We start from the raw sequence: 12,595 nt of genomic DNA, 5'->3' as shown, positions 1-12,595 counted from the left end.
CCACCTCCTGCCTGCTTCTTTAAGTAGAAGCCGTGGGAGTTTCTCCGTCTTTCGGCGGCTGTAAAGCGTGTGAGGTGAGGTTGTGTGTGCGGTGGGTTGTGGCGGGTAGGCCTCGGTGTTCGGGCCCCTAGAGCCGGGTGGGAGGCGAGTGGCCAGCGGTGATGACCTATCTATCAAAGCACGTGTTAGACTGCTGACAAGGGTGATGCGAACAAGAGTCTGAGCCTGGCCGCCGTGGGGGTCAGGAGGGAACAAGCCGGCGGGGGCGCACCCGCTTATCCACCGCTCTCCTTGCAGATCCGGCCGGCCAAGGACGTGGGATCCATTGTCCTCCCAGCGCTTCGACCCTTCCCTGAAGGCTCTCAATAAAATAGATTGTTCCTACCACTGGTGTCTGTGCTTCTTGTCGTGACGCGCTGCCTTTGAGCCCCCGCTGCGCCTGCGTGTGGCGCCGGGGGTCAGGCTGCAGCGCCAGAGCAGTTGCTTACGCATAACTGGGGCCTACGGCTCTCTGCCGGCGACCCTTTTAACCGCGAGCGACACGGCGACACGCTATGTCGAGGTCGGGTTTTCCGGGGGTTTTGATCGACCCAGCCTTTGAGCTGAGGTTGAAATGCCCTAAGGAGACGTTGGGGATCCTGTAGGTTCTGCTACCGAGTGCCCCCCGCATTTCCTGTGCTTGCCCTGTAAGTCCCGGCTCTCCATCAGTGAGACAGACATGCACCTTAAGTTAACCGCGGTGTGCGTGGCGGTAGAGAAAGGGGCTGTGGCCTTGAGCAATTTAAGGGCGTGGTGATTGGATAGGAACCGGCTTAGGTCTTGAGGTGTAAGAACTTAATATGGCTAAAGTGTAAACTGCGACATTTTTACAAAAACTACCACGTAACGACCATGCTTGTTTGGATACCGTGGGGCTAAAGCGTTGGGTGACTGTCCCAATTAGCCTAAACAGCTTAGAACAGTGTAGTTGTGAAGGTTAGATTTTTATGGCTTACTGGGCGCACAACATGAGCACCTGGATAATTGCACTCCTTTGTAATCCAGATTCTAATTGAACAGTCTAACCTGGGCTTAGATTTAATATGCATCACTTCTGAGTGGGAGGAAGCACTGGTGCAGAATAAACTGCGTTGGCAACTGGAGGGGGCCCCCAAGGAACAGGACTACTGGGCAATACAGTTCAAAACTTCCCCTCAGATTAAATGTGTATTGAGGATAATAGCACTTCTCTCATGTCGAGTGTGGTGAGTGACTACCTGGGATCCTTAAGAATGCTGGCCAGTGATCACCCAGGAAATAGTGCCCAAATGTCCCTATTTAAGTAGAATTAAGTAGAAATAAAGATACCTTTATATAGTATTTGACATGAGATTTATTTTGTGAAAGAATGCAAGCAATTGTAAATCCCCCATATACAATTTTAAGTGCAATAGGGTACAGTCATGTGTCATCTCTACAATACACAGTAGTGCATCTAGTCCTCTGCCTTTAGTTATTGCACAGAAATAAGGACCAGTGAACAAGACATGCGGACTGACTGGCAACTGGCCTACACAATGAGAAATTGGAACAGCACACCGACTGGGATGGTCAAATTTAAGTCAAATGGTTAATGGTGCAATTAAAGTAAATAAGGGTTCAGATATTTTTTTCAATATATTAATTTCTTTAAAGTCATGTTCAGGCAGGGTGCTATTTAAAAAAAAAAAACACTATTAGTACATGTAAATGATCAAAAGTTATCCAAGGTAATTTTGATGTTGAATGCAGCTTTAAACAAATTTTAAATTCTCAAATTATACAGTTAGGGTCTCCACACTTGTAAACAAAACATTCTGACACAAATGCACAAATTAAAGTTGGCAACGTTGAAGAAATGTCACATTAATTTTGAGATATGTAGTGTTTGACGAGCAGGCTTTTGGTCTTGACTCGTGAGAACAGATGTTAAGTTTGGTTCATCAGAAGGAAACTGACCACAATAGATCCCAAACTAGAAGAGCAAAGCCTTTACATACCTATATAAAGTTTCCTGGAGCACACTAGAAGATGCTGATCTGGTCGTTATGTGGTGGTTAACGTTTTCATGTGCTGCCAGGAAACTTTGGGATTAGAACCAGGTGGTTATATATAATTGGTAAAAGGCTTGGGATAGTTTGATCTTGTGTCAGTGTATGTTCTATGGCTACTTGCTTCCAAGACAAATTAATATGAAGAAAAAGTTGCTATGCATATCTTTATCACCAATGAAATAGTTTACAAAATTCCATTCCCCACCCTCCACATGGTACCACACTGACATTCTCAAAATGTGGAGGGATGCATCACATAAAAACTAGGAGTGAGAAATGTTCCACTTGTGCTCTGGCTGCCTGAGGAAAAGCTTTGGAGTTGAGACAAGGGGAAGGAAGCCTTCCAATTGTAGCTTTGCTCTTAATGTGCTCTTGCTGCCACAAAAACTGGTAGACTCAAAGCCTTGGTATGAGTTACAAAACCTCTGGATCCACCTTGATTCTTCCAATCTCCTTTGAGTCAAAGTTTTGCAGTAGGCAATCCAGACACCAGTTGCTGGATGCATGGAATGACACCTCACAGTGGAATGGGCACTGGCAGGCAGAGGGCAGAAACTATGGTGAGAGGAAAGGCCTGTGCTACAGCAGACAGGCAGCCGAGAAGCCCGCACCTGGACCTAGATCTCAACACTGGTAACGTCAGGTCTTTACCCATCACAGCTGGTCAGCAGTCTCCACGAGCGGGTCTTTCAGGAGGCAGGAAGTGGAGCGAGGGTCCATGGCTGAGTGCATTATAGGGATATAAACATCATCCATGTTTGGCATGACAAAAACTTTCTGTAGGAAGAAAGAACAGCCATGTAGAAAATGTTTTGATTTTTCACTTTTCTTTGGTGATATTAAACTTTCCAGAAATTGGTTTTGTTATATTTAATCTATAGCTTTTAAGTAATAAGCTTCCATGTCAGTAACTCAAAACATACCACTACAAAAATACGTGTCTTTTAAAGGTGAAATTCAGTACAAAGTAAGTTGCTAATACATAAAACCTTGAGAGACAACTGTGCCTCAAATATCTGATTAAAATTTGATAAAAATAGCTCTTCCCAGGGCCTGGGCTACATTGCTGTTAACTTTTGGTGGAGAACGCAGAAGACAGGCTTGGAGAATGAGCTCTTGGGAAACTCCAAGACTGCCCTAGAAAATCCACAGGGGAGGGACAGGTCTGGTGTATGTTTAGACTCCCGGGATAGGGGTAGCTGTTCACAGAAGGGTTTCCAAAGAATGAACAAGCAACTCTGCTGACCATGGGTGGGTGCTACTAGCTGGCCAATTTCAGGGCCCACAAAATCCAAAGATGGCCCCAGCAGGCAAAGGGCTTAACCTTCGCCAAGCCTACTGGTAGAAAATCATTTTGCTCTTTGGCCCCACCTTTTGGGTTTCCTTTTTGATGACCACTTAATAGGGTGCTGAGGATGTTTCAGAGTTTCTGAAGCTACCTGAAGTTTACACCTGTTTGATCTTATGTGTACTTTCCTGGGATAAGGCTCCTCAGAGGAGGATCCTGACCCACATGAAGTTCAGAGCCTCTGTTCTCTACCCAGAGCTAGCCTCGGTGTGAAACACGAGATGACACTGCAGGTGTACCTGAAACTCTTGCTCCAGTTTCTTCTCTATCCAGTCTGTCACATGAACTAAAGTCACTTCTCTCTCTCCAAGTTTTGGCCGAGCTTTCAGCTCCACATATGGTGGCTTCCGGAAACCATACCTTTTTAAAACAGACAAATAATAACCACATTTAGAAGCAAAGAAAGGAAGCAGACAAGTACCAAGAGCACATATTCCTCATTTACACAGGCCTTTACCACTACTTAACCATTCTTATTCTGATAATCCCCTCTGGACAGTAATTCAGCACAGTATGATCTGAACTCCCTGTGTCCTGGGCCATGTGTAGGGCTGTGACGATCTGAGAACAGTTCTGACAAATGGCAAGCCAGGAAGCCCCAAAGGAAAAGTCAGTGACCTGGGCTTGGTTTTCCTAAAATAGGAATAACCTTTTTGTTTCTATTTTTATAACAGTATATATATGTTACAAAACCCAAAATATAAAAGCATATAAAGCAGAAAGTGAGTGGCTCTCTGAATATCACTCCCAAGATGGGACACTGAGAGAAGTGGTCATGTTCCCCACACCTAATATGTATGTGTAAAGAGAACATTCCATAGCCTTTTTCATTCCACATTCCCTACCACACTTACTATGGCTTCTCCAGGGAGCAGTCTGTACTCAGAACTTGTTAAAGTATCCAGACAAGAGACTATGTGCTATCAAACTATCTAGAAACTTCAATTTGTCATGGACCAATGTTTTAAAAAATACAATAAAAATGTCAAATTGCTATAAATGTTCTAAACATCCTCAATATCTAGACTTATCTTTGTGGATCATTAATAAATGGTTCAGCATTTGAGCATGAATCCTAGAGGCCTTCAATTTTATCTCCCACTGAGCAGTGCTATTTATAACTGATAAAGCTTAGAAGGGAAAGAAAGGTTATCAACTCTTAGTATTTAAAAGCATTTTAAATTAGGTTTGGAAGACTGTACAGAAAGGTATTAACTGGTTATTTTTGGATGATAAGATTATAGGTTTTTTCCCTATGAAAATATTACTTTAAAAAATAAAATCTAAAATGACATTTTGAAGTTTTTACTGGGAGACACCAATAAATCATTAACTGATGATTCAATTAAAAAATCCTCTGGATCATCCCCACAAACTCTTCTGAACACTGAGGATGTGTACTACTAGCAGGTTGGTTTCACTCTATGATAGAACAGAGCTTTTTCATTCGAGTGTAGTTCATGGTACCATGGGGTCTCTTATGCAATCATGTGCGTACATTTTAGAGGACATGGAATGTCAATTTTAAATTAAGTTTCACAGAGTTATTTTCTTCTGCTGGACCCATGAGTAATTTATTTCAGTGATTCTCAGTCCTGGCCAGTTTCCCAATCCCTGAATCCTGGGCAATGGGCTGGGAATATCTTTAACAAACTCCCCTGTAACTGTGATATACAGGTGGGTTGAGATCCACTGGTTCATTCAGTAACAACTCCTTGGATAGACCTCCTACCACAGTTCCAAAGTGCACATGTTCTTGCCTCCTGAACATCTAGGCCCGTCCCAAGGAGTCTAAACGCATGGGACTCAGTTGAATGCGTGATCCCTTCTGTAAATGGCACCTATCTCCAAGGATGCTGTGAGGACTGCCCAGGTCAAGCAGTTACACCTGGGCCAGGCACAGAAGAAGAGCTCTACAAACGGCAGCTGTTCTTACTGGTGGAAATAGTTGGCTCTAGAGAAGAGGAAGATCTAGAGACAGCTCATCCCATCAACTTCACCTACTGACCTTGTGAAGGTGAATCTTTAAATGTGAATTAACCATTCTCAGAAGAAAGTAGGTTCCATGAAAAAAAAACACGTGAAAGTGCTTCTTCCCAGGAGAAGGTACTTTCCATAATGTCAAGGGCAAGCAAGCTGGGATTTTTATGGTCACGCAACAAGGGAAATCCCAGCCGTCCCTGAGGGCTCCTCTACGTACCATATTCGGTCACTTGGGGGAGGTGGAATGTTGACTGCCAAGGTTCCTCTACATTCCTGTACTTCCACAGTTAGCAGCAGGGGTGTATTGGAGACTTCTTCAATCTTCTTTTTAATGAACTCTGTCTCCGTTGCTTTTTGGAAATATTTTGACTTGGTAATTTTATCAACAAACCTCATAATCTTACTTGTTCGATAACCTCCAACATACCTTTAAATGAGGAACACAAATAGGTGTTATCTCTACCTACTATGCCATTAGCACATTCCCCCAATTCATGACAATAAAAAATGTTGTGAAACATTGCTAAACGTCCCCTGGGCTGCAAAATAACCCCCAGTTAAAACTTCTACTTCAGACAAGGTGGAAACCTCAAACAAAGCTGAGTCTTGACAACAGAGAGTCACACTAAGTTCTCCTAGGGCAAACTGAGGAGGCATCTCATGTTTATAAAGCTCACATGCTGAATATAAGTCCAATAGCCAAGTGGAGGGTGAATGGAAAGAACGATGGTTGTTCCAAGGGTGAGGTGCCAGCTTATGGTGGAGACATGACCATCCCTCACCAGCCCATGTCCTCTTAGAGAAATCTCACCATCTCTAGATGGCACTAAGAAATCATACGTCATGGACAGGGACAAAAAACACAAATTTTTAATGACTGCATTTTAGGTGGCATCATACAACTTTGGCAACCACTTTTTAAAGGGCTTAGGAACTTCTAAAGAAAAATGCTACACCAAACTGACATGTCAGCAGGCCAAGAAGCCAAGCTTTTGTATTCAGTCATGTCTACCGTAAGACTGCCCTAAGAAGAGAGGATAGTTGCTTTTTACGGTCCTCCACAGTTCCAGAGTGTCAGGAATAGTATGGCTATGTGTATGGGGAAAGGCAATCATTCCTAAGAAGCTCAAGTGGGTAGATTTTAAATAATGCACTCAAACTTTAGAACCAACTCAACATCTGGGTTCTCTTTTTATCTTCTGTAGGATTTCAAAAGTGAATAGGCTGATATTTTCTTACAGATGCTTCTGGCTTCTTTATAATCTATAATAACAAAAGCATAATATGCTAATTAGACCAGATGTCCTTCCAGACAGCCGGAGCTGCAAGGGAAGCCTGGATCCTGGGTGCCTGCCAGTGGCCAGAGGGAAGCCCTGGTCTTGGGTGCCAGAGGGAAGCCTGTGCTGGCAGCTGGGGGAAGGAAGGCCTACTCTTGCACGAATTTCGTGCATCGGGCCTCAAGTCTTTAAATAATGAAAAGATCTGCAGAGAGTGGCTGTTTAAGCATTTTGATCATTCTACAGTCCAAGAGCAGGCAAAGAGAGTCCCGGGAATTAAGTTCATGATCCAAAAGAGCAGCTAAGTGATCCACAGTTTCAAAATTCACCAAACAAATCGCCTGAATGTCTCAGCTTTGTAGGAATTAGCAGCTGGATAGAAGCGTGACCCAACTGAAAGGGGAGTAATGCTCTCCACTGAGCACCAGGGGGCGATGTTGTATAATTCGTGCTCCCTGTGATAAGCAGCTCTTCAATTCTATTATTTACTCCAATGGCCCAAGAAAGCCATTTTGTTTGGGACCCTCTTAAGTAAAGAAAGCTATATGGTCTTTTTTGTTTTGGGGCTTGGAATTTAGACAAGCCACTGACTATAGGTTATTAATGCAATACCCATTCACTCAATGTGTGGAAGAAGGAAGATCACAGAGGAAAAGGGAAAAAAAGCTCACCCCAACTTTTTGCCCCGACTGCTGGAGACCCCACTCACCCTTCAGCCCCTGGGAGAAGCGGTTTGTCTCCCACACTGGGCTCTGGTGCATCGTCTTCCTCAGAGGAGCCAGCACTGGAGGACTCCTCATCGCTGTCAGCCAGACAATACGCCCGGGGCCTGCAACTGAAGAGGACAGAGTCACGACTGCAGCCTGCCCATCACCCAGGCTCTGCTTAGAAAGAGAACACATCCACTCCACCACCACCACCAATACACAAGTCATCACCCAACCCAAAAAGAGGAGGCCCAATCCAAGAGTCCTGGGATTGGACTGGTTACTTGGAAGATATTTCAGCGCCAAGTCCCCTGGGAGGAATACAGAGGACTTGGGTCTGAAGAGTGCACTTTTGAGCATGCATTAGGACAGGTGGTGGGAGTTTGGTGCAGTCAACACAAAATGCAGTGAGTTCATCAACAGTGCAACAATAGCCAAGTGGAGGGTGAACGGAAAGAACGATGGTTGTTCCAAGGGTGAGGTGCCAGCTTATGGTGGAGACATGACAATCCCTCACCAATGACGGGGATGTTCAGGCAAGTCCCCTGACTGGATAAATTAAAAAACTAAGATGCTTTCTGGTTTGTTACCTCCAAATTGTTTAGACTCAACACCCCTTCTTATTCCATACCTGGCCCAGCTCCTGAAGGTCACAGAAAGAGCCAACCACCAAACCACCACAGAGTACAAATCTAAAGGGACCCTAGGAAGCAATTAACATGAGAACCCAGGTACTGTCCCAGAGAAGTACAAATTTAAAAACCATTAAAAAAACAAGGTAATAAAAAGCCTCATTGGAGAGCAATGTCCTTTGTTAAACTTTCCAGGTTGGATATGCAGTTTCCAGAAGCAGGAGGGCTGCTGGATCACCAAGCAGCAGTGAGTGAGTGATTAAGGTTCCCCACTCAGGGTCATTAGGGGTTCTTGGCTGACCTTCAGCCTCACAAAGGCAGCTCCCTTCCTGGATGATGGCTTCACTTCAGGGAGGCAGACGGGCAGGGCCCAACTCTGAGGCTCAGAGACTTAACTGGGACAAAATGAACAAAGGACAGAGTAGTTTCTGAACACTAGTAAGCAACCAAATGGTCACTAAGCAGAGGCTAGGCCTTGTGTTTTTAACAAGGACAAAATTACCAGGACAGGCAGTAGAACTTAGGCCCCATCTTCCCGCAGGTACAATCCTTTGGGGTTTTCCTCTGATGTTGCCCTTGGGCCACCAGAAGAAGCCTATCGGGGCAGTCATCTCCTAGCCACCAGGAGCCAAGGGCACCCAAGGGCAGAGCACACACGCTGGTATGGGCTTGAAGGCCCAGCAAGAGGCCCCAGCACTAGGCGGGCAGGACTGAAATCTCCGCCCCTGAAACAGGAGCCTGGCTGTAAGAGGACCCCAAGAGTGTCCTCCCTGGCAGGACACTGGGATCCTCAACTCCAGCTCTGAAACATTAGAGCCAGCCCGTTAGCCAACAGGCTTGAGTATAGTGTTAAAGGGAAACTCCCTCTGCAGACACAAAAGCCTCTTGTCCTGACCAGGGAAACAGCAACAGCACCTAATTGACTTGTTATTCCTCCTCCATCAGAGGCCTGGCTGGTCCCGGAAATGTGTATGTGTGTTTGCTGGTCACAAAGCGACTTCAGAGTTTTCCATGGCCAGATGGCCCTCATTAAAGCTCTTTTTATTTTGACTGTACATAACAAAATATAATTTCCAATAAAGCCTAAACAGGATCTTAAGATGAGGCAAGTCAAGGACACAAATCCCCAAGGATAACACAAACATCTCAGAAATGTATCCTTCTCTACCAGTAGTGACTGGGCTCCCTGGCTCCCACCCAGTGCTGCCAGGTAAGGCTTCTGTATCCTGCTCCTCATCTACCAGCACAAAAGGCTGCCTCAAGATCTGGGACCACACTGAAACCTGCTGAGCCACTGCCCCCTCCTGTCCCCACCCGCATTTGTCATGTGGCAGCCTCCAGACCTGGGCAGAAGATGCCGAAGGCCAAGCACTGCAGTGAGCTATCAGGTTCCTGAATTAATCCTCCACAGGACAGAGAAGAGGACAAATTTTGTGTCTGGAAGTTAATAATTTAGACAATGCTATATCAGTTAAAGCAGATCAGATGACACAAAATTCTGATTTTGACCAAATGTTACCTTTACTCTCTGCAGGGGGAGCTATTTTATGTGGCACCCAATACTTACTAATTAAAAGTGTAACTAATTGGCTCAGTTTTATACTGTTTTATAACTGAACGTGCATTTTATGATCTCAATCTATGATGTCAGCGTGAACTTCAGAGAAAGACAAACTGCACACACATTTATATAAGACGTGCTAGAACTAATAAAGCCCAATTTTTAAAAACACACTTTAGAATTCCAGGTGAGTGTGATATCCTTTCAAAGAGTCACCTTAAAAGGCTTATTGCAGTTTTGCTGCTGCTGCTAAAAATCTTTTTGGAAATGTGTTTGGAGCCAGACACATAAGAAAAAGTGAATTATTTTATCACTCTCAGACCAAACATTTTATTTCTTGGTTTCACCATTGCTGACAGCTCTGAATGACTTATAGCAATTTCTCACAGATCCAATTGATCTACAAAGCAGGGTGATTTTTTGTCACTCAGTTAAAAAAATGTCACAGATTCCAGAGGCAATTCTAAAAAAGCAGCTCCAGAATACTTTAAGTGAAAGAAGCATAATTAGATTAACAGCCCAGTGAGGTGACTACTTTGTGGGGGCCACACTCATACAGTGCATTCTTTTTTTTTTAGTTAAGAGAAATCTGTCCCACACATCTGCCACAGACACATATGTGCGTACATCCACAGAGCCGGAGCTAGTCACGGTGTCTCAGGTGGAGTTGTGGTGGTGGTTCAGGGTACACTGTGGACTAGTGACCCAGCATGGGGACAGAGGGGCCCCTATGGGGGGACCTGCACACCGCGCCCAGGCTGCAATGGTAGAACATGAACAGGCCAAGTGCCTTACAGGAAATGCCCCACTCCAAAGCCACCTTTCATTAAAGAGCAGGCAACACACAGAACATACCCCTGACTGACTCACTTTGGCCTTTTCAGGCAATTCCTAATGTTAAGACTGCTCAGTTTACTACCTGGATTCTACTGAGTACATTACTGCCTCAAATTTATGTTAACTGTGTATATAACACGAAGACTATTTGGGAAATAAAAAGACTAAAGGAAAAACGTCTGCAAATATAAAGTGTATGCAGATTTCAAAGGAAAAAGGACTTCACTGGAATAAAGCAATATTGACTTCAATTTCTCATCATCACCCTGAGGGTAATGACGGGAAGATGGGAACCAGCCTCTACCAGTAAGTCGGACTTCTCACAGGTTGAGCAGCATCTCCTCAGACTCCCCAAGGGCACAATCATTTGCACACTTGAAGGAAGCTGAGAAAAGCAGGGAGATAGAGCAGAGACCCTACCAGAGCGACCCATCCTGGGAACAAGCCTTTGCCTGAAAGTGAGGCCCTGGACTGGCAGCCACAGAATACAGGGAGCGCCTGGAGGGAAAGGGCTGCTGCTGGCCAACTTTTCAGACATGACTCTTCGGAGAGGTTTACCATCAAGGAAGATGTCACCACCAAAGACCACACGCTTAATAACAGCTAAGTGCACAATGACTTCTGTCTCTCCTCCAGCATGTAGCCTCGGTGATTCCATGCACTCAGCACCGAGGGAGTGAAGATTGGATCGAGAATCACTTCTGGGATGAGGTTCTTAGCTATGGGTGGGCTTTCAGAGGCTCTCAAAGCTCCCAGAAATTGTGAGCCAAATGAACACATGTGAGCTTTTTCTGGGATAAGGACCCAGAGCTCTCAGAATTCCAAAAGGGTGCTTTATGCAAAAAAAGGGTTAAGGGCTCATCTGCCCAGGCTTTTGGATTGTATGCTTTTAAAATTAAGTGACAGCCAATTACATGTCAACATAAAATTAAACACCTTCACAGGAAGGAGCAAAACATGTTATAACAGATTCTACTGGGGGAAAAAAACGTGCTTTAGGTGTATATTACAAATTAAATATAATACCATCACAAAAGCAGAGGATTTTTTTTTCACACAGTCTAGAGAAGATTGTTTGCTTAGAAACATATCCATTCTCTGATCAGCCATTTTATGAACTTGAAATTGTGCCAAGAGAGTTGGATGAATAATAGTTAACATGAAACACCTACGTGGCAAGGATCTCAGAGACCTGGCTCTATTTGGGGCTCTACTTGCTGCCCAAAACCCACCTCCTTCCAAAGGAGTCCCAGCAGCTCTTGTGCCAGCACAGGCTGTTCCCAGAAAGGGCTCTGTGCACAAATACTGCTGATGAGTGTTTGTGGTGTCGTGCTCCCGCTTAGATAGACCTCATGTTCAAGACTGTTCTGCCTGACATGCTTCATTTTATAGGCAGCTGGTTCCGCCACTCTTACCATGAGGCTGGACTGATGACGCTCAGGTATGCACGGTGATGGGGGATGTGTCGTGTGCAGGGACATAAGTTGAGTCTGACCACAGGACTAGATCCCCCAGCAATTCAAATCAAGGAAGTTTGTCTGACTTTCCCTGCCAGGAAAGCCTCTTAAGTACTCCTGATCTCAATCCTCTCAGGTCGACAAACTGAGCCTTTATGTCCAGGAACATGATGAAATGACAAGCTTCCTAGTGGCGTCACATGGGATCAAATAAGACAGCACTGACAGGGTATGAAATGCTACATGGAGACTTGATAAATACCACTCACCAGAAAATACAATCCACAGATTGCCGAATCCAAACACATTTTAACAAATAGAAAAATGAAAGGGAAATAGCACAGATTCAGGTTAGATTGCATACAGCAGGTGAAATTCTCCAATTATTAAAAAAGGTACATTTCATTAAGTAACTTGGATAAATCAGAATCATCAAAGTAAAAGAACATTCTCAAATGTGTGACCCAGCTCCTGCACTGCTATTAGCACAATATAAATAGAAGTATCAGGTCAGTATCATAACTAAGCAAAAATTTAAGTCTGGGTCTTATATTTAGACTCTGAGAAGGTGCTCCCTGTGAAATGTTCCTGTCACTGCACTGTTAATTCTATGCAGGGGGCTAAAGAGGTGAGAAGCAGACTCCAATCAGCATTTTCAGTTTGGGCAAAACAATTATATAATTTAAATTTGTAGTTAGTCATTTAGAAGGTGTATGGGAAT

At 44.4% G+C, this 12,595-nt stretch overlaps 1 protein-coding gene across 2 annotated transcripts in view; it reads right to left on the bottom strand.

The window, feature by feature from the left end:
* Positions 1-1,353: 1,353 nt before the first annotated feature.
* Positions 1,354-12,595, bottom strand: part of TEX2 (testis expressed 2) — a 101,164-nt gene continuing 89,922 nt past the window's right edge. Inside the window, exons 9-12 of one of the 2 annotated variants that reach the window (XM_080682315.1) lie at positions 7,390-7,515; positions 5,621-5,830; positions 3,660-3,780; positions 1,354-2,849 (exon numbers count right to left, since the gene is read on the bottom strand). In XM_080682315.1, coding sequence (XP_080538441.1) covers positions 2,727-2,849; positions 3,660-3,780; positions 5,621-5,830; positions 7,390-7,515 — 580 coding nt within the window. In that variant the 3' untranslated portion in view covers positions 1,354-2,726. The remainder of the gene's footprint in view (positions 2,850-3,659; positions 3,781-5,620; positions 5,831-7,389; positions 7,516-12,595) is intronic. The other variant, XM_080682316.1, reaches the window with a different exon arrangement.

This window comes from Plecotus auritus (genome assembly GCF_963455305.1).
Source record: "Plecotus auritus genome assembly, chromosome: 7".
In the NCBI taxonomy this organism is placed as follows: Eukaryota; Metazoa; Chordata; class Mammalia; order Chiroptera; family Vespertilionidae; genus Plecotus; species Plecotus auritus.
Note: the sequence above shows the minus strand (reverse complement) of the source record. Positions and strands in the feature narration are given on the sequence as shown.